We start from the raw sequence: 26781 nt of genomic DNA, 5'->3' as shown, positions 1-26781 counted from the left end.
ACTTTGTAGGAGATACAAGATCTGATTTCTTATGTGTCTTCTGTTCTCGTTTGTTCTAATTCTTCTGCTGTATCCACTGAAAATCATAAATGTATCCAATAAAGTATAATAATTCTATTTTTTTTCAGTATGAGAAAGTCTACCAGGATCTTAAGAACATTTCTAAAAACGGAGACCATTTTTGTAAAACCCTTTTGTCGGTTCTACAACAGAGGTTAGTGTGGAGATTTTATTACATTACATTTTTGTGGTCACAAGTTGTTGTCTTGATCGGTTGCCAGTGGATATGACCATGAATGCAAAAACCTTCCAACATCAGAAAATCAGCCATGATTTCTTTATTGTGGCCGGGATATCTTCTGATACATTGTAATGTCCCTGTCTGATAACCCGGCTACAATAAGAAAACCATGGCTGTGTTCCTGACAAGTCCCAGACCATAGAATGTTTCTACATTAGTGGTCGTATCCTTTGGCAACCGATCAAGATAACAGACTGTCACCACTAAGAAAGTTTGAGAAAATCTTTAAAAATCTGCAGAATTTTTAACTACTTATATTTGGAAAAATGTTTAACTTTTAATTATCTAGACGTATAGATATGATCATGTACATGGGAGACCCCTTTAGCTCCTTGGAGTAATGCTTTACTCTCATGAAAGAGACGATACTCGGCCGCGTGTTTGATAGATCTGTCGTTTGCACAGAACCATTCATCTCAATGTGTGAATTGTGTTCATGAAAACAGACCCCATAGTCCTGTCCATGAAAAAAATGCAGCATGTTCTGATTTTTCATAGATAAAGGAGAGCACATGGCTGTGGAAGTCGGTCATCTGAATAAGCTTCTAGTATAGGCATTCAGCCTAGAAACTTCTAGTGTTCCATTTGTCTGTGCGCAGATCCTCGGCGGTACAGATGTAGACACTGAGGCAGGTGCTTATATAGAGCAGAGGGATATACATGATGAATGGATATAGATACCCAGGGGAATAGCTTACTGTACATTGTTAGAGCAAGAACATTGTATAAAAGCCTCAATTGGATCTTCAATCTTCATTCGATAAATCTGCAGTTCTCTTATAGAAGTGTAAGAGGTCTGCGCCGTCTGATACCATAAAATACCTCCATGCAATGGCTTCTAATGGCAAACTCATTGTCATTCTCCCCTTCCCATAGAAACTTCTATAACTACTTTTAAAATTGCTTTGTAGTTTTAAAAGACCTCTGGCTCTTTGCACATTCGGGAGCCCTCACACGGAGTAAACACGCGTGTATTTTTGCAAAATACACGTGTGAAAATACACATGTAAAAATAAGACTCCCACTGACTTCAATGACATTTTACAGGCGTATTTTTACATGTGTAAAAAATATAATTGAAGTCAATGGGAGTCTTATTTTTACACATGTATTTTTACATGTGTATTTTGCAAAAATACACGCGTGTTTACTGCGTGTGAAGCCTCCCGGAAACGCCATGGTAAAAGTCGCTACGTTTTACAGTACTTGAAAAGTGGATGGGATTCATGCGAATCCCATGCCCACTTTGCGGAAAAACTGTCACGGTTTTGAAAATTGCAGCATGTCAATTATATCTACGGAAACACCGGCGGCTTTCCTATAGATATAATTGTAACAGAAAGTCCATGGAGGAAAACTCAGTTAACTTTCTGTTGAAAGCGCTGCGGGAAGAACCGCAATGGGTTCACGCCGCAGTTCTTCCCGCAGTACTTTAGCGTGGCGGTTCCGGCCCATGGGGCTTTAGCCTTAAAGGGGTTTTCCAGGATTGGACAAAGGAAGAGATGGCATAAAATAACAATAGATACAGTCAGTAGGTCAATCCCCCGGTTGTGTCAGTACAACTGCTCTTGGTCACAATGATACATGCCCAGACCAGAGATTGACAGCAGTGGTTTTGCACTGTCGATGTAACGCCATTGCTGTAGTCAAGTTAACAAAAAACAGGGCACACAAGAGCAAAGACATAAGAGAAGCTGGGGATCTACTAGAGAGCACCAATACCCTCTTTGCTATTTTGTACCATCCTCTGCCTTTGCCCAATTTTCATTTGATCTTAGGCAACCCCTTTAACAAGTGAGTAACTGCATCTTGTATTATTGTATCCAATTTTCCTCCTTTAGGAAAAATTGCTGAATCTAGAAAACCCCTTTAAATGTTCCTACTTGTTGATGACTTCCAGATAAAAACTTATATTTCTTTTTCACTTCCCCATGGAACGTTGTGTTCACGTCTGCTTTATGCCTTCCATTTATAACTGAAGCCACAAGACGCCGTATGATTTATAATGGGATCCGTTCCAAAAAATATTGCAGCATGCTTTGCTATTCTTGCCATCCAGTGTGAAAAAAGCTGCTGTTGGGGTCTCCAAATTGAGTCTGTGATGGCTGTGTGAACAGAGCCTAAAAGATACTGGGACATGGATAAAATAGGAAAGGAAATAATGAAGATATATTGCAAAGATACATAAGATTTATCTTGTATTGACTCTTTAGCCAATGTTGACCCAAGGTGGAGCCTGACAATAAAACGAAACAATATATAAAAAGAACGAGCACAAGGGCGTGATGGGAAACATACAGATAATTCAGACACTGTATGGGAGAGGTAATACAGCAAAGGGAAGAAGATACGTATAACATACAGTACATGCAAGGATGTCACATGGACACTCACACATAGAAAACACACAAATGTACACAGTCCAGTCATATTAATGTGGCCACCGCCTACTTTTGACATCAACGTTAAATAACCAATGGCAGAAGGCCCGTGTCATCAGCCATCTGGGTGCACTCATCATTGTGGAAGGCACGATGGATCAACACAAGTATGCATCTATCCTGGCGGACCATGTTCACCCCTACATGAGAAATGTTTTTCCTCAGGATGATGGCATCTACCAGCAGGACAATGCGACGTGTCATAAAGCTCGCAGTGTGCGTGCGGGGTTCGAGGAGCACCAGGATGAGCTTACCGTACTCCCTTGGCCAGGAAATTCCTCGGACTTGAACCCAATCGAGAATCTGTGGGACCACTTCAATCACGCCATGGATGCTCAACCACGTAACCTAGCGCAGCTGGCCACGGCACTGGAGTCGGCATGGCTCAACATCCCAGTGACATCATCACCACATCCCCTCTCCTCCTGCACGTCTCGCAGCGGTCCGCTCTGCCAATGGTGGTTATCCTGGATTTTGGCAGGTGGTCACATTAATGTGACTGGACTGAGTATGTGGCACATGGTAGCTGGTTGAAGACTTTGCATTGGGGTCCATAAATTATGAGTCGCACCTCTTAAAAATGGGATTCCCGTTGTTGGACAACTGTAGTAAGTCCACAAACTATTGTATCTGAATTTGATTGGATTTGTATAATTAAGATAATTAAGATTGATGTTATATAATTTTTTTTAATATCATTATTTAATCATTATTTTTTATTTAGCCTGTAATAACTCACTATTATATTACAGGGCTGACCTAGAGCTGAACTACGCCAAGGGACTTGACAAAATTTCCACTAAGCTGACAAAGGCTCTGGATGGCATGAAGAAGAAGTAAGTAAATATAAAGGTATTATAGCAAGACATACAGACTTGAGGAATGATACACTATAAGGTCAAATTTATCTCCGTCTTATGACCTCCGTTACAATATTGTAAGCCGAGGTGAATGAGGTGTGTGACACAATCTGACCCCAGTGCTGGACTGCACACCTAATATGGAACAATTCACAATGAAAAGATTGAGCTCTGACAACATTGCTTATCCTCTTACTGACCAGCCTTTGATATTAACAGGTCCATGTGTTATTAAAAAGCAAACAGGAAAAATGAAAAAAGCAGATATGTTACCGTTCCTTTTATTTTACATTATCCCAGATTTTTTAAAAATGCCCAAAAAAATCATAATAAATAATATAAAATAATAAAAATAAAATACAACTTCTAGCCTTCAAGACCACAAGACCCATGAAACTCCGGCCATGATCCTGGGTAAATGAAGTGACTTGGTCATGAAGGTTTTTCTTCCCACCCCCTCAATGCACTGGTATTATCAAAATTGACCTCTGTCCACTGTCCCAGAACCAGCCATGCAGAGGAGGGGGCTGGCTAAGCTTTGGTAGCCCAGCCTAGGGCCACAGGCAAAAATGTGTGTGCTATGGTGGATGTGCCCCGAATCCATGTCCTGGGTGCAACAAACAGCTTGTTTGCATAAGGACTTTCTTGGCAGCAATATTGCATTTTGACACAGTAGGGTAGATTTCTTAAAGGGGTTGTCTGGAATGAAATTAAATCCCTACACTAATCTAAACACCCTCCCCCTGCCTACTTTCCTAATGACATAATCAAAAATATATATGTACCCATATCCCTGGCATTTCCCCATCTCGGGAAACAGAATGTCATTACTACGGTACTCCCCCCCCCCCCCATCACCCCATGATACTTACCCATCTTCTTCCTGTCCAGGCTTCCTTCTGCTGCTCCTCCTTCTGCGATGTCCGCCTGCACATGCACAAAAGAGCCGGAGTCCAGGCTTTGTGCTGAACCTGACAGTCCATCTCTATTGCGCAAGCGTGAGAGCCCGAAGTAGCTGCTCATGCCTGCACAGTAAGGATGGAGTAAAGGCTACGGCACAGTGCCAGGACAGCTGCGCAGGTGCTGGCAGAGTCATAAAAGAAAAGGAGCCGTTCTCTGCAGAAGGAAGCCTGGACAAGAAGAAGACTGGTAAAGTATAATAGAGTATGGGGGTGGGCTGAGTTAGTTGGGAAGGGCTAGTAGTGGGCGGGATAGCTAGAGAGACGGGGAGGAGGTGTTAGAGAGGGAGGGGGAGATAGTGTGAGAGCCTACATCTACCAGAATGCATTGCAGAAGGAAGCTACACCATTCGTTTTTGACTCCCCGCCTTCCAAACCCAATAACTTTTTTATTTTTCCGCTCTCAGAGCCATATGAGGTCTTATTGATGGCGGAACAATTTTTTCTTCATGAGGGGCAACACGGTGGCTCGGTGGTTAGCACTGCAGCCTTGCAGCGCTGGAGTCCTGGGTTTGAATCCCACCAGGAGCAACATCTGCAAGGAGTTTGTATGTTCTCCCCGTGTTTGTGTGGATTTCCTCCTACTGTACAAAGACATACTGATAGGAAAAAAAAAGTACATTGTGATCCCTATATAGGGCTCACAATCTACATTAAAAACAAATGTTTTCTTCATGATGCTGCCATTAATAATTCTGTACAATATACTGAGAGGCTGGAAAAAAAATCAGAATGCGGTGGATTTGAAGAAATGGTACATTTGAGCGACTTTCTTACGGGCTTCATTTTTACGGTGTTCACTGTGCCGCCAAAATGATGTCACCTGTATTCTATGTTTAGTACGGTGGATGTCAGGAAGGGGTTAAGGCTGGCATATCGTACACCAGACCCAATAATGGTGCAGGAGAGAGAGATTTATGAAGGGCCTCACGAATCCGTTGGACGATCCTGCACCGCAATAGAAATCTACGCCACTTATCACTAACTACCTTACAACTGCACAGAACTGGTCTAGAGGAGATTTTGGTGGTGTAGACTCCCTTTAAGCTCTTCTATCTGCGCGTCCATATCATGTCTATCTCTCCAGGTTATGGCAATCTCTATTCATCAATTAATCTACAAGTTAAAGTTCAGCCTGTAACCTATAGCCGTAGACTCATGTATAGTTGCCTTGGGGTCGCCCTGGTCAACTTCCAGTCTTGTCCTGAAAAACGTGAAAGTCTTCAGTAGTTGATACCTTTTTCTTTTCCTGATAATACACAAGTGCATTTGCTCCAACACATATCACTTTGGCCACATTTACAGGAAATACTCTATGATGTAATAAAATCAATGCAGATAATAAGAGTCGGACATTAATTCACAGTCACACCCATTAGGATTCAGTGTGCAGGACAATAAATTCCCTGTATATGGCGTCCTCAGCTAAAGAAGCTGCCAAACAGCTAGCGATCGGTCAGCAAATTCTCCAGGGTTTATAGCGTGATGGACCTCACAGTAAAATGTAATGGTATTTATTTGTGTGTAAAGGTTATGTATTCCACCTTATACCTCTCTGGATTCCACTATTACATCAATATTATACTAGAAAAGTCTGCTTTATTTTTATACTTAATGACAAGCCATATACGACTTGCCATAGACAATCTGACAACTTATTATACACAATAGTAAAGTAGTGTAAGGTTGTAAATACAGATTAGTTGTCAGTATCTATGTTTGTGTCTTAAAGGTGTCATGTTAGAGGTCTAAGACCCCTACCATAAATATGTGTAAAAGCCATAGTCCAAGTAGCTTGATAAATGAGCTAAAGGGGCCCCAGAAGTGGTGACCCTTGAGCAGGGCTGTTTTAACACATTGGTGGGCCCAGTTTCATGTGCCCGACCCATCACCACCACTTAGATATAGCTGACCCGCACAAACTATACTGGCCTCCATATAATAGTGTTCCTTAGTGGCTCTCACGTTGTATAATCCCAATACAATATAATACCCCTCAGTGGCCCATCACACATGCATGCATCATATATTAACCTGCCCCCCATACTTTCATGTTTCCCCCAGCTTTCCCCCATAGTTTCATGCCACCCCAAGTTGCCCTCAGAATTTGAATTCCCCCTTTTGGTTGCCACCACACTTTCATGCCCCCCCCCCCCCCCCCTTATCCAAGTTTTATGTCCCCCTTCAGTTCCACTGTATATCTCTGTCTGCATTTACACTTTACGTTCACATATATAAGTAATTGATCACTTTCTACACGAGGCCCAGCTCTTGTGTCCTCTAATAGTGACTCCCAGGATGAACATGCAGTAAACCTTTGTCATATGATCAGATATCAGATAAGATCAGTGACCCTGGGGTTTAGAGTTCACATAGACTCTTCTGTAACATACTAGTGTGATGCAATAACAGCGAATATCCCGAATGTTCAGAGGAAGTTTAATAAATCAGAACAATTCATTTGGCTGCAAAGTTACTTTTCAATTGAGATACCTGTTGTAATTTTTTGAAAATGCTTGTGTCCAAGTGACAGATATGTTTGTAAGGAGTTCTAGAGGATTAGAAGAAAAGTTTTGGCTGCTTTATTCTAGAAATACTTCAGTGCCATTGTTGTCCAAGCCCTGTGTCTGGCATTGCAGTTCTTTCCTATTCAAGTAAAACAGAACTGAGCTTCACTACCAGACACAAGGACAAGAGGGCGCTGTTTCTGGAGAGAAGGAAGCCCTTTAATCTAATATCCTATAACACTGTGTCCTGGGGTTACAATGAGAGCGCTCATAGATTTGGAGAAATCTCATCCACATGCTGTGAAATATCCAGAGTGCAAAGTGGCCTGCACCGGGAAACTTGTCAATGCATTGCAAAGGGTGAAAGCAGTAGGAGAACTGCAGGGGTGCAGCTGCAAAAAACCACCCCATTCAGTGTGTGACCCCCTAGGTCCATCAGTCTACTAAATTTAGACTTCATGCACATGACCATAGGCAGTGTTCATGTCCTTTTAAACAGAATTTTGGCATTTGTGTGTCATCTATATTTTTCATGGAGTCATACACTTGAATGAATGGATTAAAGGGGATGTCCAGGCAAAATTGGACAATTCTTTTAACTTTTAAATCAACAGGGGGTATTGAGAAAAAAAAAGCATATTCACCTGTCCCCGATGCTCCGGTGTCCTTCTGGTGCATCCTGGTTCTTCTGCTCCGGGGGCTTCTACAGGGTCTCTTCTGGATTTCTGCTGCAGCTGCTGTAGTCACGTGACTACTGAGGCCAGTCAGCAGCTTTAGTGGAACTCCAGAAGAGACCCAGTCAGCAGATGGACCAGAACGCTCCAAGAGGACCCCAGCACATCGGGGACAGGTGAGTATGATTTTTTTTTTCAATTGGTTAAAAGGGTTGTACTTTTTGCCTGGACAATCCCTTTAAACTGCAAAAACAGACCCTGCTCCATATTATGCAATTCATTTCTACAGCCACGACACTGAGCTGTGAAAACTATGGATGAGGCCCTAGAAATGAATGGGCCTGTATGCTATCTGTTTTCACCCATCGAAAAATATGAGTGGCATATGAACCAAAACTACGGTCATGGGTATGAAGTCTTACACGGATCTTTCATGGGTTCTACAGGATTAGAAAAAAATAATGGTTTCTTCCAAAAACAGCCATAGAAATAGGTGCAATACCAGTTTCAAACCATGGACAGGTGGGGCGCTGTTGCCAAAAGAAATCAGCCATGTTTCTTTAATCCCATCAGACTCTTTTAATTTGATAGTTTTGGTTTTTCTCATGAATTAGTATTCCGTTTAGTCTCATTGATGGGCCTGATAAATGTATTGTTAACTATTGTGCAATGAATCGCTTCTCCGCATTATAATCGCGCTTGCCTATAAATTACATTTAATAATAACACGATTAATCTGCTTCCTCTTGCAATGAGTCTGCAACAGCTGCACCATCCGTATCATTAAGACGTCAGTAAATTGGCAGGCATTGCTGTATAGCAGGCTCTGTGCACTAGAGGACAACATTCTGGTGCGTCCAGATTTTACATCAATTCCCCAGTATTTTCCTGAAGAGCTATTACTGGTGGATATGATACATAATGCATGAGATCTGCACGTCGCACACTGCTGCATTTTACAATAGCGATCATAACTTTGCAGGTGCTACTTCTGTATATATTGCAGTATATGGTACTGAATACAGAGTCTAGGAAATGGGATTAAACCTCTTATACCTTAAATAATTCCATGCAGATATCCCGCTTCACACAGAATTGTATGGGTGTATCCAGGTTTCTATAGGAATAATATACCATATGTCCATAACTACATACTCTGTACTAGACTATAGAATATGTTGATATTAAATAAATAGTAATCATTTAAATATATAAATCTTTGGGTACTTTAACGTGAAGAACTCTGAACAACCCCAAGTACTATATCTAAATATACCACCCATTTATATAGCCATGGCTTCCTAACCCAACCTGTTGGCTGGACATGTCGCAGGATGATTAGCTCTTCAAGACAATATTATTTCGCAATATTGTTTCACAAAGGAATATCCTATATGTGTCTAAGTGCGGCCATCTAGTGGCTGTGTTGCGGATTGCAGCCATTACATAAGTCACATGATCACACTGCAGCTCTGTCCCGTTCAAATGAATGGGGCTGAGCTGCAATATCAAGCCCTGCTGCTATGCAAAGTATGGTGCTGTGCTTGGCAAATATTGAAGAAGAGGGATGTAACTTGAAGGGGGTGGAGAGGGTGCAGTCACAGCGGGGTCCAGGAGCCTTGGGGGGGCTATAAGCACTGGCATCAGTATTGAGATTGCAGCTTCCATCTGGCCCATAAGCCAAGGGGACCCAAAGATTACCCCTAACCACACTAAGGGTGCATGCACACTACGTAACGCCGGGCGTGTATGAGAGCCGTACACGCCGGCATTACAGCAGACTGCCGAACACTTCCCATTCACTTCAATGGGAGCGCTCGTAAACGCCGCTGTTACGAGCGCTCCCATTGAAGTGAATGGGAAGTGTTCGGCAGTCTGCTGTAATGCCGGCGTGTACGGCTCTCATACACGCCCGGCGTTACGTAGTGTGCATGCACCCTAAGGTTGTATTTGCCATAAGTAAAGCAAACTGTATATACAGTATGAAGGCACAGATAGATCTGCACAGATGTTATTATGACGTATTGCTATTATGATAATTGTTATCTTTTTCTATATAGTTGCATTAATACTGCCTGGGCTTGTGCTTCTGATGAAATGAAGGCCAAGGCTGAAGTCCATAGGTAAGTGTAGATGACTTAAGTATACAGGGTCGGACTGGGATGTCTAGGGCCCACCAGTGGAATTGTTTCTAGGGGCCCACCGCCAGGACCCTGCAGATCAGCGGTACCGAGACAGGGCGGTTAAAGGTAATAACATGTTGGGAGCCATGCTACTCACGCACTATACCATGCGCACTACATATACCTACTGCTACAGCCTGTATGGCAAGTGAACAGCATGGCTCCTAGAAATGTTACCATTACCCGTAGCTGAAGTGTCCTGGAAAAGCTGATCTGCAGAGGTCCTGGCTGTTGTATCATCGCAGATGTAATATTGATGGCCTATCCTAAGGACAGACCATCAATATTAGAAAGATGGATAAATCCTTTAAAGTGGTTGTCCAGGAATTGGAGCAACTCATGTGGTGGGAGGGAGGTATAAAATAAAAAAACAAATAAATAAAAAAAGAATACTCATCTGTCCTTAGCGGTTAAACGTTTTTGCGGCGGAGAGCATAAAACGCACACCGCCGCACCCGGTCTGGTGCTCATTCTTCAGGTCGTTTCGCCTCGCGATTCAGCCTGAAGACACTCCCTCCTCCCATCTAGGCCCATTTATTGGGCCTAATCTGGAGCAGAGTGCGTGACTGGATGCCGGTGCATCCAGTCGCGGCTACCCGATTTTTGGTCCGGAACCTGAGGCGGCCTCTGCCTCAGGTTCCGGACCAAAAAACCCTGTGTGAACTTAGCCTTATACCTATAGGGAAACTGCAGGTGTTTCTGTAGATATAAGTGACATGCTGCAATTTCCAAAACCGCAACAGTTTTGGAAATTGCAGTGTGTCCGCCGTGTGTGTTTTTCTGCAATGTGTGGATGGGATTGCACTCACTATATACCTACACACTCAGGCCTGGTTCACATCTGCGTTCAGTAATCCATTCGGGGAGTCCACATGGGGACCCTCCCAAACAGACTACCGAACGCATTAGCAAGTGGTATGCAGTGAAAGCACACATAGACTATAATGGGGTCCATGTGCTTTCCGTGCGGTGTCTGCATACAACATGCGGACAGAAAAGTACTTTACAATCTACTTTCCTGTCCACATGACTCATGCGGACACCGCGTGGAAAGCACACGGACCCCATCATAGTCTATGCGGTCCGCGTACTTTCACTGCACACCGCTTGCTAATGCGTTTGGTAATCCGTTCGGGGGGAAGGGGGAGGGGGTTCCCATGCAGACTCCCCAAACAGATCACCGAACGCAGATGTGAACCAGGCCTTAAACATATACCATGTATACTCACACATATACAATACAATATACACATACAATACTATAGCACATATACATTTATATACATTCATATACCATATAAGTCATATATATACTTGTATGAATACTATATATACACACACACACATATATACATACACATTATTATAGCATACAGTATATACTCACACATACCTGTATACAAACATACAGTACTCACACAGTATACAAGACACATACTTTACACAAATGTACATATATACATATTAAACATACAGATTTTACAAAGAGTTTACTCACCTATTCCAGCAGCAGTCGGCTCCCTGTCCTCCTCACACGCTGCGATGTAACAGGACTCAGTGTGAGGAGGAGGGGGGAGGGGGAGGAAGTGCGTGCAGCAGGGGAGATCTCACAGGACAGCAGCTGCAGGTAAGTGAAGGGAGAAGCCATTAGCTGATGCTGAAGAAAGACACGTTGTCCTCCGATGTGTACTTCTTCAGCATCAGCTGATGGGGGCCCCTGTGTGTGGAGGCAGATGCATTGGCCAGGTGCCCGGTTGGGGCCCCTGGCCATCCCGATCGGGCCCCGACCAATGCATCTGCATTGGTAAAAATCAAAACTTTAAGTCAGGGCTCGGGGGCCCACCGGGGGATTCCCCGGTACACCGGTGGGCCAGTCCGAGCCTGTAAGTATAGATGACTAATGTCACAGTACAGGGATAATACACACAGTGATGTCACAGTACAGGATAATACACACAGTGATGTCACAGTACAGAGATAATACACACAGTGATGTCACAGTACAGGATAATACACACAGTGATGTCACAGTACAGGGATAATACATACAGTGATGTCACAGTACAGGGATAATACACACAGTGATGTCACAGTACAGAGATAATACACACAATGATGTCACAGTACAGAGATAATACACACAGTGATGTCACAGTACAGGGATAATACACACAGTGATGTCACAGTACAGGATAATACACACAGTGATGTCACAGTACAGGGATAATACACACAGTGATGTCACAGTACAGAGATAATACACACAGTGATGTCACAGTACAGGATAATACACACAGTGATGTCACAGTACAGGGATAATACATACAGTGATGTCACAGTACAGGGATAATACACACAGTGATGTCACAGTACAGGGATAATACACACAGTGATGTCACAGTACAGAGATGTAATTATAATGCTGTCACATGCAAGTACTATGATAAAAGTTATGGAGGTGCATTTAGTTTTCTACACCCCTTCCATCACCCATAGTTGTCACTAATTGAATACTAGGTCTCAGTGGAAATGGACCCCTTAGTTGTTGGACCCCATAGCAGATGCTATGACTTCTAGTTACACTTGTGTCTGCAGAGCGTGTATCTCCATTTGTTTATATAATATAACGCTAGGTTCACACCTGCGTTCTGGTCTCCGTTCTGTGCTTTCCGTCTTCTGCATGCCAGAAGACGCAAAGCACAGACCGGGTCCGGCCGTGAGCGGCGGTGAGCGTTTTAGGCTCTCCGCCGTGAAACCGGATTTTTTAATCCAGACACAGAGTACTGCATGTCCGACTCTGTGTCCGGATTAAAAAACCCGGTTTCGCGGCGGAGAGCGCAAAACGCTCACCGCCGCTCACGGCCAGACAGCTTTCTCACCCATTCAAATGAACGGGTGAGAGAGACTCCTGCAGGTTTCCGTCTCCTGCCTCTGTTTTATGCAGGAAACGTAAACCTGCAGAACGGAGAGGACAACGCAGGTGTGAACGAGCCATTAGCTGCTCTTTCTACATGATGTATCCTTACCTGTTTCTACCAAGATCTTGCCAAAATCTTCCATCATTGGGAGGGGTCTCTTCCTATTGCTCTGACACGCTCTACTTCCATCTTCCCTTCTTTGAATGACAGGGCTAAGGAGCTACGCTGAAATCTTACCTGGCCTTGTGTTCTCCTGTTCGTGGCAGTATATTAGAGCATTGCAGTTTGGAGCAACAGACCCGCCCCTGGTGCTCCCGATTGTTCATTTACATATTGTCAAATTAATGAATATCCTGGTAATGGAGACACAAATTTTCATGGGAAATAAGGTGTTACATTGAGGAGAACCCGACCTATCTCACTGTGTTCCTGGTTTAATATGCTTCATCCTGGTGACAGACTCCCTTTAACAGGAAATCAGCAGATTGCATTGCAGCTCTGGGTGTGACTAGAGTAAGACATGATGCTCGAGCACTTTATATAGATTGGAACTGTGCAGGATAGAAGAAAGACTTTACAGTTACTGTAAATTGTTCCGGCCGTTTATCCAGTGTAACAGCCTCATAACCTAATCTGCCTTCTCTGCATTGGTTAGAAAACTTGGCACAGCAATCGTACAAGAAGCCATAAAACCGACAAATCATGTCCTGGATGAGCACGACAAGAAGCGGAAAAAGGTAAACAGTGGCCTGTATTTATGGCCGTGAATTGTGAGGTTTTTTACGGACTTTGCTTACGGCGGTCAGGATATAATTCTTTCTAATCCCTCTTCTTGGGTGATGCAGTAAATGCCTTAGAGACCATTTTATGACTTGCCATTAATTTAGTTATTCACATTCAATATTGTCTTCTATAATCTGATGGTTTGGTCAATCAGCAAATCTCAACGTATCAAAGACTTATCATTGGGGGACACAAACAATCTGCATTGGGCAAGGACAGACTTGTATGAATAGCCATTGTACAGGTCTGGAGTAGAGAAAAGCAAAGCACATCCAACTAAATTCTCCAAAAATTTTGGGCTCATCCAGTACCCAAAATCCCAAAACTAATATACTCTGGGGTCTGCTTGTGTACTTATATATGCAGAGGCAGACAGGGATTGGCAGGAGGAAGTTTAGCAGATGAGCACAATAATCCTTAAAGAAACAGGACACAAAAGTAACTAGGAAAGTTAGTGCGTCAGTAACGCATAGCACCAGGGCTGTATTGAAAAGAGACTTTTCACCTCCTCTGGCACCAGCGGTATTATATACCGCTAGAATGCTAACAGTGTGCTGAATTCATCGCACCATCAGCTTTGCCGGTATGCATCCCGGTGCCGGAGATATCGTCACTAGAGATGAGCGAACACTGTTCGGATCAGCCGATCTGAACAGCACGCTCCCATAGAAATGAAATGGAAGCACCTGTGACGCCGGCCGCCGGCAAAGTCAGCGTCACAGGTGCTTCCATTTATTTCTATGGGTGCGTGCTGTTCGGATCGGCTGATCCGAACAGTGTTCGCTCATCTCTAATCGTCACCAATAAAAAAAAAATACCAATATACTCACCTACTGATCCCCTGCTGCTCCCATCCTGACACTTCCATGGTCCCCAACTTTTTTATTTCCCAGCCTCCAGCAATGATGTGTTATGTGAAATGTGACCGCTGAAGGCAACAAAATGCCAACATGTCATCTCTCAATGAATTATGAGCATCATGGCATCGTCACCACAAGACCACCAGGGGTTTGTGGATGAGTAAGCATTAATAATGCAGCAAAATCTGCAATTTACAGATTAACATACATGCCCGGTCCTGGCCAGGAAAATCTAATATGATGGATGGAAAAAAACAGCTTTCCTGTATCTTCCTGTATGAATTGTTACAGTGAAACATTCTATACTATTAGAGAGGTCCAGACAGTTCATTCCATCCATCACACTGTTTATTCCTGCAATATGAGGTGTAATCTGTCATCATCAGTCTGATGTCCTCATGTAGTCACTGACTAAACTGACAGCGCGCAGAATAAATGGGCACATTAATGATGAGTTCTCTCTCGCCTATAAGCTAGATAATGAAGTGGACAAGACGGCAGGCACGGTGTTAAGCAACTGGAAGCAACAAATAAAGGTATGGCCTGTGTTCTGGAGGGGGGAGGGGGAGACGGCAGATCTTCATATATACAGACCGTGCTGATAAATGATTATACACATTGGATTTACAGATAAAGAAGAAGCTGATGGACCATACTAAAAAACACGAAGCCCTGTTTCATCATGTGCAAAATGAGAATGCAAAGGAATCGGTGACAGAGAAAGAGAAGCAGAAGGTGGGTAATGTGGACTAGTTCATGTATTAGATTTAGAGGATACCTGTGGAAAAGGGGTATCATTAAAAAATCCACAGGAGGGGTGCCTAAAGGGAACCTGGCAGGTCAATATGGGACAGTAAACCACACACAGATTCTTAAGGATCAGGGGTTTGTTGTCCCATATAGACCTATAATAAGACCAAATTTTTACACACACCTAGAGATGAGTCCGATGAGTCTCGATGGACTCATCTCCAATGCTCTCGGTGCTTGTGCAGTTCTTCAGTCATGTTGGGCACCTATTATACATAAAAAGAGCTATTTTGGATAGTAAGAAGCCAGTCCATAAGGACCTGTGGGTGAATAATTGTCCCAAATGTTCCCATTAAGTATGCTAATTTAAGGTGTACCTCCAGTTCTAAATAACTTTGCAGAAATGAATAGTACAGGTGAATATAAGAAACTTTGTAATATATCTTATTAAGGAGATCTGTTTCTTTCTCCACTTATTAAGCTGTTCTCCTCCTCCTTATCATCGATTAGACTACTTGTTTACGTTATATTCATCTACATATTCAGCCTCACAAATAGATCTAAGGAGAAGGAGAGGGTAGTAGGATTCTCCCGCTGGCTGGTTAATTAATTTATTGCCTCATTCTGTGCACTCACAGCCTCTTATCTACAACCTAGCAGTTTTAAAAGAGCTCAAAGCAGCAGAGTGTAGGAGCAGCATATATTTAATTGTCCTTTATAACACCCTGAAAATGTTATGTCAGTCCAGGTAGCTGCAACGGGGCTAAGGAATAGCAGTAGGAAATCTCGCCCTGCACTACTCCCACTAGCTATCCCGGTCCCTGCCTCATGGGTGTGGGTCGGCTGTTCTCAGGCTAAGCCTGACCCCGACAGCTCCTCTCTCACTGATACCGTAGGCCTAGAGGGAAGTGGGAGAAGGAATGCCCTATAAGAACTCTAGGGACTGGAGACTAAAGGGGGTCACCCCTAACGAACAAGTGAAGCTGCTACTGACAGGGACTGACAAGGGTGTGCGCTGACTAACAACACAAGCAGCACACAGGAAAAATGTGGGAAAGGATTCCCCAAAACCAATAAGGGAAGGAACCTTACACTAGGAAACAAACACAGGGAAACTGAGTAGAAATCAAAGGATAAGGCAATTCACTCACACAGTCAATTATACACAGAGGGAGGATTGGTGAACACAGAAGGGAAAACACACAAACCAACTTGTTCACCCAAACCTCCCAAAAACCAACCACGGAACTTCCTCTATCCCAGATAACCACCTACTCCTCCTGCTAAGGCCTAGCTCTGTAAAAGCGACACTCAGCACAGAACCATGGGAGGCATGGGTTTAAATACAGAGTAGAGACCACTCCTCCCAGGTGCAAATGGGAGGACAGACTAATCAACCAGGAAATAAAGCTTCCTACCAGCAGTGCGCGCGTGCAAGTCAGAAGGTGTGCACCAATACCCACGACAGGACAACCCCGCAGCGCCAGGATGCCACCCCAGACACTGCGCAGCCAAAAACTCCCCAGGTAAGAAAAATAGAAAGCAAAGAACCAAAATACTCCTAACAGGATCCTCCCCTCAAGGAGAAGACTCCGGATTCTCTAGGAGCATCCTTCTTCGGGAACTTCTTGTGGAATTTCTCCACGAGTCTGGGGGCTGACATATCCGACTCCAGAACCCAAGAATTATCCTCAGGACCGTATCCCTTCCATGCCACCAGATACCGTAGCTTCCCCCGAACATATTTGCTATCCAGAACTCGGGATATCTCATACTCTCCGGACTCAGAAACTGGTGGAACCTTAACTGGAGACGTTCCCTTCTTGGCCTTCTTTAACAAGGAGACATGGAACACCCGGTTTATCTTCCACCTTTTAGGTAGTTGCAGCTGTGCCGCCACTTCATTTACCATCTTGATGATCTTAAAAGGACCCACAAACCTGGGACCCAGCTTCTTGCTAGGAACCTTCAACCTGATATTCTTGGTGGACAACCAAACCATCTCACCAGGGAAGAACTGCAACTCTCCTCTCTTCCTATCTGCCTGGACCTTAGCCTGGTGCGACGCCCGCACCAGATTCTCTCGGATACGGGACCATACCCCCTGCAGCTTTTTAGAAAATAGCTCCTCCTCCGGAACTGGGGAAGAAATGGAAGAAAATACTCCGAAAACAGGATGTCTACCACCGGAGCAAAAAAAAGGTGTGGTGCCTGTGGCGTTGGAATCATGGTTGTTTAGGGAAAATTCTGCCAGGGGGAGAAAGTCAGCCCAATTATTCTGGTTCTCTCGAACAAAACACCTCAAAAACTGTTCCACATCCTGATTCTTCCTCTCTGTTTGCCCGTTAGACTCCGGGTGAAACCCGGAGGAAAACGACAGTGTAACTCCCAGCCTGCTGCAAAAAGCCCGCCAGAATTTAGCCACAAATTGCGGACCCCTGTCCGAAACGATCTCCTCAGGAAGACCATGCAACCTTACAATTTCTTTAATAAATGCCTCTGATAGTGTCTTGGCACATGGCAGCCTGGAAAACGTGATCAAATGGCACATTTTCGTGAAGCGGTCAACGACTACCCAAATGACCGTGAAACCCTTAGACACCGGAAGGCCCGTGATGAAATCCATAGACAGATGAGTCCAAGGTGCCTTAGGAGGTTCCAATGGATGTAGAAGACCGTGGGGACGGGTATGCGACGCCTTGGCTCTTGCACAGACCGAACAATTTTGAACAAACTGCAAGACATCCCTACTCCACCCTGGCCACCAAAAATTCCTAGACACCAATCTCATGGTCTCTGAAACCCCCGGGTGACCAGCAAGAACCGACTCGTGACACTCCCTAAGGAGACTTTGTCGGAGAGTAGTTGGGATAAACAGCTTGTTTCTAGGTATCTTGGAAGGTGCAGCGTGTTGCGCTTCGATCAAGGCCTTCTCCAATTTCGCGCCCAATACTGCTACCACCACTCCATCCCCAAGAATAGTGGCAGGCGCCTCTCGTTCCTCCTCAGTCGACATATACCGGGATAAAGCATCAGCCTTAACATTCTTCGAACCCGGCACATAAGTCACAGTAAAGTGGAACCGCGCAAAAAATAGAGCCCATCTGGCCTGCCGTGCAGTTAATCTCTTCGCCGACCCAAGATAAACCAAATTCTTGTGATCAGTAAATACCTGGACTGGCCTTCTGGCCCCCTCCAGGAAATGGCGCCAATGTTCGAACGCTAGTTTTATTGCCAGTAGTTCCCTATCTCCGATGTCATAATTCCGTTCAGGGGCAGAGAATTTCTTAGAAAAGAAGGCACAGGGATGCGTACCCTCCTCGAACTCCTGAGAAAGTACTGCTCCCACCCCCACCGAGGAGGCATCCACCTCCACTCGGAAGGCCAACCTCTCATCCGGCTGTCTCAAAATGGGAGCGGACGAGAATCGCTTCTTCAATTCTTCAAACGCGGCTAGCGCCTCTGGCGACCACTTAGCACAGTCAGCCCCCTTCTTAGTCAAGTCCGAGATGGGTTTCACAACCTCAGAAAATCCCTTAATAAACTGGCGATAATAGTTGGAGAATCCCAAGAACCGTTGGACCGCCTTTAGGTTCTCAGGTCGCGGCCACTCCAAGACTGCCCTGACCTTCTCAGGGACCATCTCGAACCCCTTGTCCGATAGGATATAGCCAAGGAAACATAATTTATTGACCGCGAACACACATTTCTCCAGCTTAGCACTTAATTGGTTAACCCTCAGGAGATCTAAAACCTCTCTCACTCTCTCCCAATGAGTCTCCAAATCCGGGGTGTAAATGAGTATATCGTCCAGATAGACCACAATCCCCCTCCCTATGACGGCACTTAGTACATCATTAATAAAATTCTGAAAAAACGCAGGCGCATTGGTTAGACCAAAAGGCATCACCAGACTCTCAAAGTGTCCTAGGGGTGTGTTAAACGCTGTTTTCCACTCATCCCCCTTCTTGATTCTCAGCAAGTTATACGCCCCACGTAAATCTATTTTACTAAACCAGCGAGCTCCCGTAATCTGGCTGAATAGATCCGAGATCAACGGGATGGGATAGGGATTCCGCACCGTGATTTTATTAATCTCCCTAAAATCCAAACAAGGGCGCAACCCTCCATCTTTCTTCTTTACAAAGAAAAACCCCACTGCTACTGGGGACTTAGATGGGCGAATATGCCCCACCTCTAGACTCCCCTCAATATACTCCTTGAGCGCCTCCCTCTCCGGAATAGTGAGATTGTACAACCTTGTCTTGGGTAACACTGCATTTGGTATAAATTTAATTGAGCAATCATAGGTGCGATGTGGTGGTAATGTCTTGGCTGCCCTTTCCTCAAAGACCTCCCTGAACTCACATATTTCTTGAGGCAAATTGTCTATAGACAAAGACATAACGGATATGGGCAGACATCGACCATTACACCCCTGCCCCCAAGAAACTACTGACTCGGTCTTCCAGTTGATAATAGGGTTATGCTGCTTCAGCCAGGGCCACCCCAAAACTACTTGTGCTGGTAACTTAGACAACAAGAACAAGTCAATCTCTTCCCTGTGGCCACCCACAATAAACTCCAGACCCTCCACCTGTTTGGAGATGACAGCTTGCTGTAGAGGGGTCTTATCAATAGCCCACACCGGTATCTGAGACTTCAAGACCAAAGGACTCACCCTTAGTTGCTCGCAAAACTCTGAGTCAATAAGGTTGACTGCCGAACCACAATCAACCAAAATCCGGCACTTCTGCCCATTTACCCATCCATCAAGGGTCAACCCGGCAGTCTGAGTACAGGAAATATGCACACCTCCCTCCTTAGTAGGTTTTCTCCCTTTACCCTCAATAGACCTGGGGTTATTACTCTCCTTGGCGAACCATTCTCTGGAGGGGCATACCCTTGCTACATGTCCCATCCCTCCACACACAAAACAGCGTACTGTGTGGGACCCTTCACTCTTGGGTCTAGCACTTCGCACAGTGGCCCCAATCTGCATGGGTTGGTCCCCCAGGTCCTCTCTAAAAACAGAGAATTGAGGAGGGTTAACCCCCCCAGGACTCTTGTCTCCACGCTCCCGGAGGCGCCGTCCAACTCTAATTGCCAGCTGCATGGCCTCATCTAGATCTCCCGGAACAGGGTGAGAAACTAGATGGTCTTTAACCTGGTCTGAGAGTCCTGTCTCAAACTGACTAAGTAGAGCGGGGTCATTCTAGTGTACTTCTGCTGCCCACCTACGAAACTCTGTGCAATATTTCTCTATAGCGTGATCCCCTTGCACCACACGTCGTAGGTTATACTCAGCCGTGCGTACCCTGTCTGGGTCGTCATACAGTAACCCCATTGTGGAGAAAAACGCCTCTACAGTTAGTAAGCAAGCTGAGTCGGCTGGTAACGAATGTGCCCAGATGAGGGGATCATCTCTCAATAAAGTAATAATAATCCCAACTCTCTGTACCTCAGAACCGAAGGAAAACGGCCGTAGCCGGAAATACAAAAGACAGTCCTTTTGAAATCGGAAAAAATCTGACCTCTTACCTCGGAAGGGTTCAGGTAAGCTGACTTTTGGCTCCAGAGGCCGACCCACAGGGGCGCTACTCACCTGCCTCTGTATGCCCTCCACCTGAGAGGCTGTGTGTTGAGCCAACTGCTGTACTTGAGATACGCCAGAAGCTTGGATGGCATCCATTCGTAGCTTGATCCCCTCCATCTCAGTGGAGATCTGCTGCACCGCCTGGTACAACTGTTTCAGGTCCGTCATAATGCAAACGAACCTTTCCTTTTTTTTTTTTTTTTTTTTTTACGGCTGAGTGTACTGTTATGTCAGTCCAGGTAGCTGCAACGGGGCTAAGGAATAGCAGTAGGGAATCTCGCCCTGCACTACTCCCACTAGCTATCCCGGTCCCTGCCTCACGGGTGTGGGTCGGCTGTTCTCAGGCTAAGCCTGACCCCGACAGCTCCTCTCTCACTGATTCCGTAGGCCTAGAGGGAAGTGGGAGAAGGAATGCCCTATAAGATCTCTAGGGACTGGAGACTAAAGGGGGTCACCCCTAACGAACAAGTGAAGCTGCTACTGACAGGGACTGACAAGGGTGTGCGCTGACTAACAACACAAGCAGCACACAGGAAACATGTGGGAAAGGATTCCCCCAAACCAATATGGGAAGGTACCTTACACTAGGAAACAAACACAGGGAAACTGAGTAGAAATCAAAGGATAAGGCAATTCACTCACACAGTCAGTTATACACAGAGGGAGGATTGGTGAACACAGAAGGGAAAACACACAAACCAACTCGTTCACCCAAACCTCCCAAAAACCAACCACGGAACTTCCTCTATCCCAGATAACCACCTACTCCTCCTGCTAAGGCCTAGCTCTGTAAAAGCGACACTCAGCACAGAACCATGGGAGGCATGGGTTTAAATACAGAGTAGAGACCACTGCTCCCAGGTGCAAATGGGAGGACAGACTAATCAACCAGGAAAGAAAGCTGCCTACCAGCAGTGCGCGCGTGCAAGTCAGAAGGTGTGCACCAATACCCACGACAGGACAACCCCGCAGCGCCAGGATGCCACCCCAGACACCGCGCAGCCAAAAACTCCCCAGGTAAGAAAAATAGAAAGCAAAGAACCAAAATACTCCTAACAGAAAAGTGATAATAAAGTAGATTCCTTTAATAAGATATATTACAAAGTTTCTTATATTCACCTGTACTATTCATTTATGACCAGTTGTTTAGAACTAGAGGTACGATTTAAGGCAGCCACAAAAAGGTGGAGAAGACAGAAAGATATGGCCGTGAATATTTCATGAGACCATATGGTAGTCATATTAGAAATCCATGTGATTCCTGCCCAGCCACCCCTATTTAGTTAAATGGCTCAGGTGAAAATACCTGTAAGAAGTCTGCCACATGTGAATATGCCATAAATTGCCTTAAACTGGCCATACATGTTAGATGAATGTTAGAGGATCCTTTTGATGTCTGTTGGATCTACCAACAATGTACTTTATATGAGGAGTGGACCTGTCCTTCAGTCCTTGGTACACTCTATATGCTATTTCTGAAGAAAGAAGAAGTACAACACGATTGACATGTTGTAGGTGTCCTGGGTGAAAGTTGGTGTAGTCCAGTGGTTAAACAATTGGTGAACTCCCTCCAAAATCATCACATATTATGTAATACTAACTTAGAGAAAGAAGTTCCTTGTCTAGTTGTTGGGAGCCTTAAACGTGTTGAGGAGATGGAGGTCACACGGTGGTGGAAACTCCTAGGCAATGGCCCCTTTTGCCCCCCATTCCAATCAGGTCCTATGCCCAATATATAATCCCATTAAATTCTGTATTATTGGGCTTCTATAGTATACAACAGGGTTATACCTAACCCGTCTCGCATGCATACTATTTCTAATCATTTCCTTTTTTGTAAAGGTTTTGTATATTTTGTAGAGAAACCTTTTCTGACATTAATTTACAGCTACTAAACAAACTGGAAAAGTCAGCAGCGGTCCTGACGAAAACAGATGACAGCTATTACCAAGAAAACCTCAATGGGCAGTCTGCGAGACTGAAATGGGAATGCGTTTTGGAGAATTGTTATAAGGCAAGTATTGACACAAACTACGGAACCCATCAGAAGATCCTATAGAATCCCACACCTATGTAGATCCCATAGTATGTAGAAGGAATCAAGATCTTGAAACAATCTCGATATACTACTAGAGAAGTTCTGTAAAAATGTGTCCCCTGTTTGTTGTTTATTTGCATTTTAGAACATTCAAGACCTTGAAAAGGAGAGAATTCAGATCCTTTCCCACATCCTAACCCTGTACAACCAGCACGTATCAAGTTATGGACAGACACTCAGTGCTGTGAGTATACTGAGCTTCCCACACAGGGACATTATATTTGTAAGATGTTTTTTACTGCACATTATTTTATTTAAAGGCTCACTCCCATCTTTTAATGTCATATCACTAATACTGGTGTATACTATCCCTTTATGATGAGTATGGGTCTGACTTCTGCTAGCAGAATAGGGAACCCATTGAAGTCAATGGGAGGCTTTTTTTTTCAGCGCTGAAATTCCACACCAAATTCCTCACCATTTTCCTCAGTGTGAATGGACCCTAATAGTTCATCTTAGCCTTAGCTGTGTGATTGACTGCCTATCTGCCTATCAAGCCTGGGACGGGTTCTGGACTTCCTATAAACAAGTAATCAGCCCGCACATGTTTGCTGGCTATTGTGCCTCTCTTGCTATTGTATTGTATTTACTGACTTCTGACCTTTGGCTTCCTTTGTTACTACTCTTTTGGATTACAATTTGGTACTGTTTGCGCTTGGCTTGCTGACTCTTCTTCTGTGTTGTTGTTTTGTCTTGTCCTGTTCTGTGTAACACTTATTTAGAGAAGGGACTGTCACCCAGTTGTCCTCTACTGCCTAGGGTAGTTGAGGCAAGTAGGCAGGGACTGGGTCAAATTTAAAGCTCACTGTCTCTATCATTCTCTTCCTCCCTGGTTTCAGCAGCAGCCACTGGGGAATTGCTCAACTAGCAATTCCCTTACATTTGTAACTGATGTTATTAAAGAAAGAAAAATGCTTCTTTCTCCATTTATTTTCTCCATGCTGCTTTTCTCTTGGTCATGGTCTTGTGGTACATTTTTTGTCCCATTCCACTGATACTGGTGAAAAAAGATGAGGACTTTCTATGGGTAATATGGGAACATAGTAATCGGGCAGCCAGAGAGGTGCATGGGTCTCTACTCCCTTATGGCTCCAATTTTGTAACATTATGCAAATCTATCACAACACAAAGTCGTGACATGTCCCATAACATGCCATATAATGGAGGTATTATCTTCTCTTTATCATGTATCGGTACTATATGATGCAGATATTATATGACCCTATTGCACATTGAGGTCACTGACTGTTTATCAGTTAACACATCATTGGCTGCAAAGCAGGTTTTTTTTACACATTGCCTAGCAAAAGCCTGGTAAATAAAGCATTGGGTATAGTTCATTGTATACTCTTCATTTTACAGTGTCAGAGCCAAATTGATCAAGCAATTAAAAGCATCGATGTAGAGAAGGATATTCAGACTTTTATGGAAGAAACAACCATCTTTACTGAAGACAACAAGTCAGAATTTCTACTACTGGATTATTATGTAAGAGATGGAAGTAGTAATAAACCCCCGTGTGTAATTGATAGTGTGTCATAGATAGCAGCCATTGTGCTTTGTTATGTGCTTTAGGAAGAGGACAACTCTGCTATTATGGATCAAAATAGAAGAATCAATTCTATTAATGAGAAGCTTACCAGACTCCAGAATGACATTGAGAAGGCAATGAAAGACAGGGAAGGTAAGATGGGCCCGCTAGTCTGCAAAATGAAATCATTTAAAAGGAACCTTAGGGGCAAAGAGATTCCCAATATAGTTATTTATCAAATAGTCCTTCATAATCCATAATGGCTTAGTTTCTATTTGCACTGAAGTCTCCAAGGACTGAGGATTTGATCAAACTTGTCAGGGGTTTCTTCTACTGAGAGCGGGATGTGAGGGACAGAAACTGAGCTCTGTGATATATAGGGTTATATGACAGAGGAGAGAAGCTGAGCTCTGTGATATATAGGGTTATATGATAGAGGAGAGAAGCTGAGCTCTGTGATATATAGGGTTATATGATAGAGGAGAGAAGCTGAGCACTGTGATATATAGGGTTATATGACAGAGGAGAGAAGCTGAGCTCTGTGATATATAGGGTTATATGATAGAGGAGAGAAGCTGAGCTCTGTGATATATAGGGTTATATGACAGAGGAGAGAAGCTGAGCTCTGTGATATATAGGGTTATATGATAGAGGAGAGAAGCTGAGCTCTGTGATATATAGGGTTATATGATAGAGGAGAGAAGCTGAGCTCTGTGATATATAGGGTTATATGATAGAGGAGAGAAGCTGAGCTCTGTGATATATAGGGTTATATGATAGAGGAGAGAAGCTGAGCTCTGTGATATATAGGGTTATAGGATAGAGGAGAGAAGCTGAGCTCTGTGATATATAGGGTTATATGATAGAGGAGAGAAGCTAAGCAAAGTAAATCATGAGAAGACTCCTAGGAATGACAGAGAGAGCCCTGTTTCCCCCGATTACACACAGTGATTGCCAGCCTTCTGTGTACAATCACAGTCATGTTCGTTATCCTATCTGACCCTCCTCCCCTTAATAACACTGCACCATTATGATTTCAAGGTACCTAATAGCAATAAGCAGCACCAGAAACATATCCTTGTAATTCACATACAGAGTTAAAATTAAGAATAAATGAGATTCTAAGGATAAGCCATTAATGTTACTGAAATAAGAAAACCCTTTTAATCATCAGTAACAACTGCAATAATAAGAATAATAATGATATTGTAGTTATTAATATATCAGATCACATCAAAGATATTTGTTACAGGGTTGGAGAAAATGATGAGAGCTTATAGTGAAAACCCAGCATTTTCTGATGTGAAAAATGAGGAGGAAACATCTGTTCTTCTGGATGAGGTAGACATCTTTCAAGAAACGGTATATTGTATGCAAAGTATGAAAAATGATATCAATTTACAGGGCGCACATTACAGCCCTCGCTCGCCTTCTGCTATATTTATGTCTCTTCCCATGGGTGAGTCAATGATTGATCTATAAACTATCAATGTTCTTTCTTTAGAATGTTCAGGTTTTTTGTTCTTTTGCTACTTTTTCTGTTTTTTTTGCACTTAATAATGTATATTTTCAAACAAAAAGTCTTGAAACGCAGAACTTCCCCATTGTGTTACAATTTTATAGACAGTCCTGAAAATTAACCTACTGGAGGCGAATCGCTTTAAGCTCTCCTTAACACTGGCACAACTTGAGCAGAGAACTCTTCCAACCCATCCCTGCAGCGAGCGGATGACAAGGTGGAGAGAGAAGGTAACGGATATGGCAATTTCTTTTTTACGCCTTTGTTGCTGATTTATTCAGATTCGTCCTCTGCTTTGTGTAGGGTGACCATTAGCCGGTGCACAGGGGTCTTCTATATGGCGTATGGATATGTTCATATTAGAAATAAGGTTGAGCAATTGGGATGGGAAAAGATCGGATCCTGATCGGTGATCGAGCAAATTTCAAGATCAAGATCACGATCGGCTGGAAAATAATACATAATCGGAAATCAGATTTTGAAATCTCAAGATCGGCTCAACCTTAAAAGTGACTTTTCCCATAGAGAAGCATTGACTAAGGTTGAGCGATTGGGACAGATCAGATCCCGATCAGCGATCAAGCAAATTTCACGATCGCCATCGGGATCGGCTGGAAAATGATCGGAAATCGGATTTTAAAATCGATCCTGAAATCTCAAAAAAAAAAAAAGCCCAACCCTATTTAGGAAGCCATGCTTCTCTGTGTGAATGAATGTCCCCACACACAGGCTGCCCAATAAAGCACGTCAAGATGTTTCGCTGTCAGATTTGTGCGAAATCTAACAGAATAAGACTTCATA

At 43.8% G+C, this 26781-nt stretch overlaps 1 protein-coding gene across 1 annotated transcript in view; it reads left to right on the top strand.

The window, feature by feature from the left end:
- NOSTRIN (nitric oxide synthase trafficking) overlaps positions 1-26781 on the top strand; it is a 34398-nt gene that overhangs the window by 3339 nt on the left and 4278 nt on the right. Inside the window, exons 2-13 of the mRNA XM_075284226.1 lie at positions 129-214; positions 3495-3578; positions 9803-9865; positions 13499-13580; positions 14960-15022; positions 15117-15221; positions 22721-22846; positions 23016-23114; positions 24293-24418; positions 24506-24614; positions 25714-25802; positions 26085-26210. Of these exons, the coding sequence (XP_075140327.1) occupies positions 129-214; positions 3495-3578; positions 9803-9865; positions 13499-13580; positions 14960-15022; positions 15117-15221; positions 22721-22846; positions 23016-23114; positions 24293-24418; positions 24506-24614; positions 25714-25802; positions 26085-26210 (1158 nt within the window). The remainder of the gene's footprint in view (positions 1-128; positions 215-3494; positions 3579-9802; positions 9866-13498; positions 13581-14959; positions 15023-15116; positions 15222-22720; positions 22847-23015; positions 23115-24292; positions 24419-24505; positions 24615-25713; positions 25803-26084; positions 26211-26781) is intronic.

The sequence above is a fragment of the Leptodactylus fuscus genome, chromosome 8 (genome assembly GCF_031893055.1).
Source record: "Leptodactylus fuscus isolate aLepFus1 chromosome 8, aLepFus1.hap2, whole genome shotgun sequence".
Lineage (NCBI taxonomy): Eukaryota > Metazoa > Chordata > Amphibia > Anura > Leptodactylidae > Leptodactylus > Leptodactylus fuscus.
The sequence above is the reverse complement of the archived record's forward strand: the minus strand, read 5'-3'. Positions and strand labels throughout refer to the sequence as shown.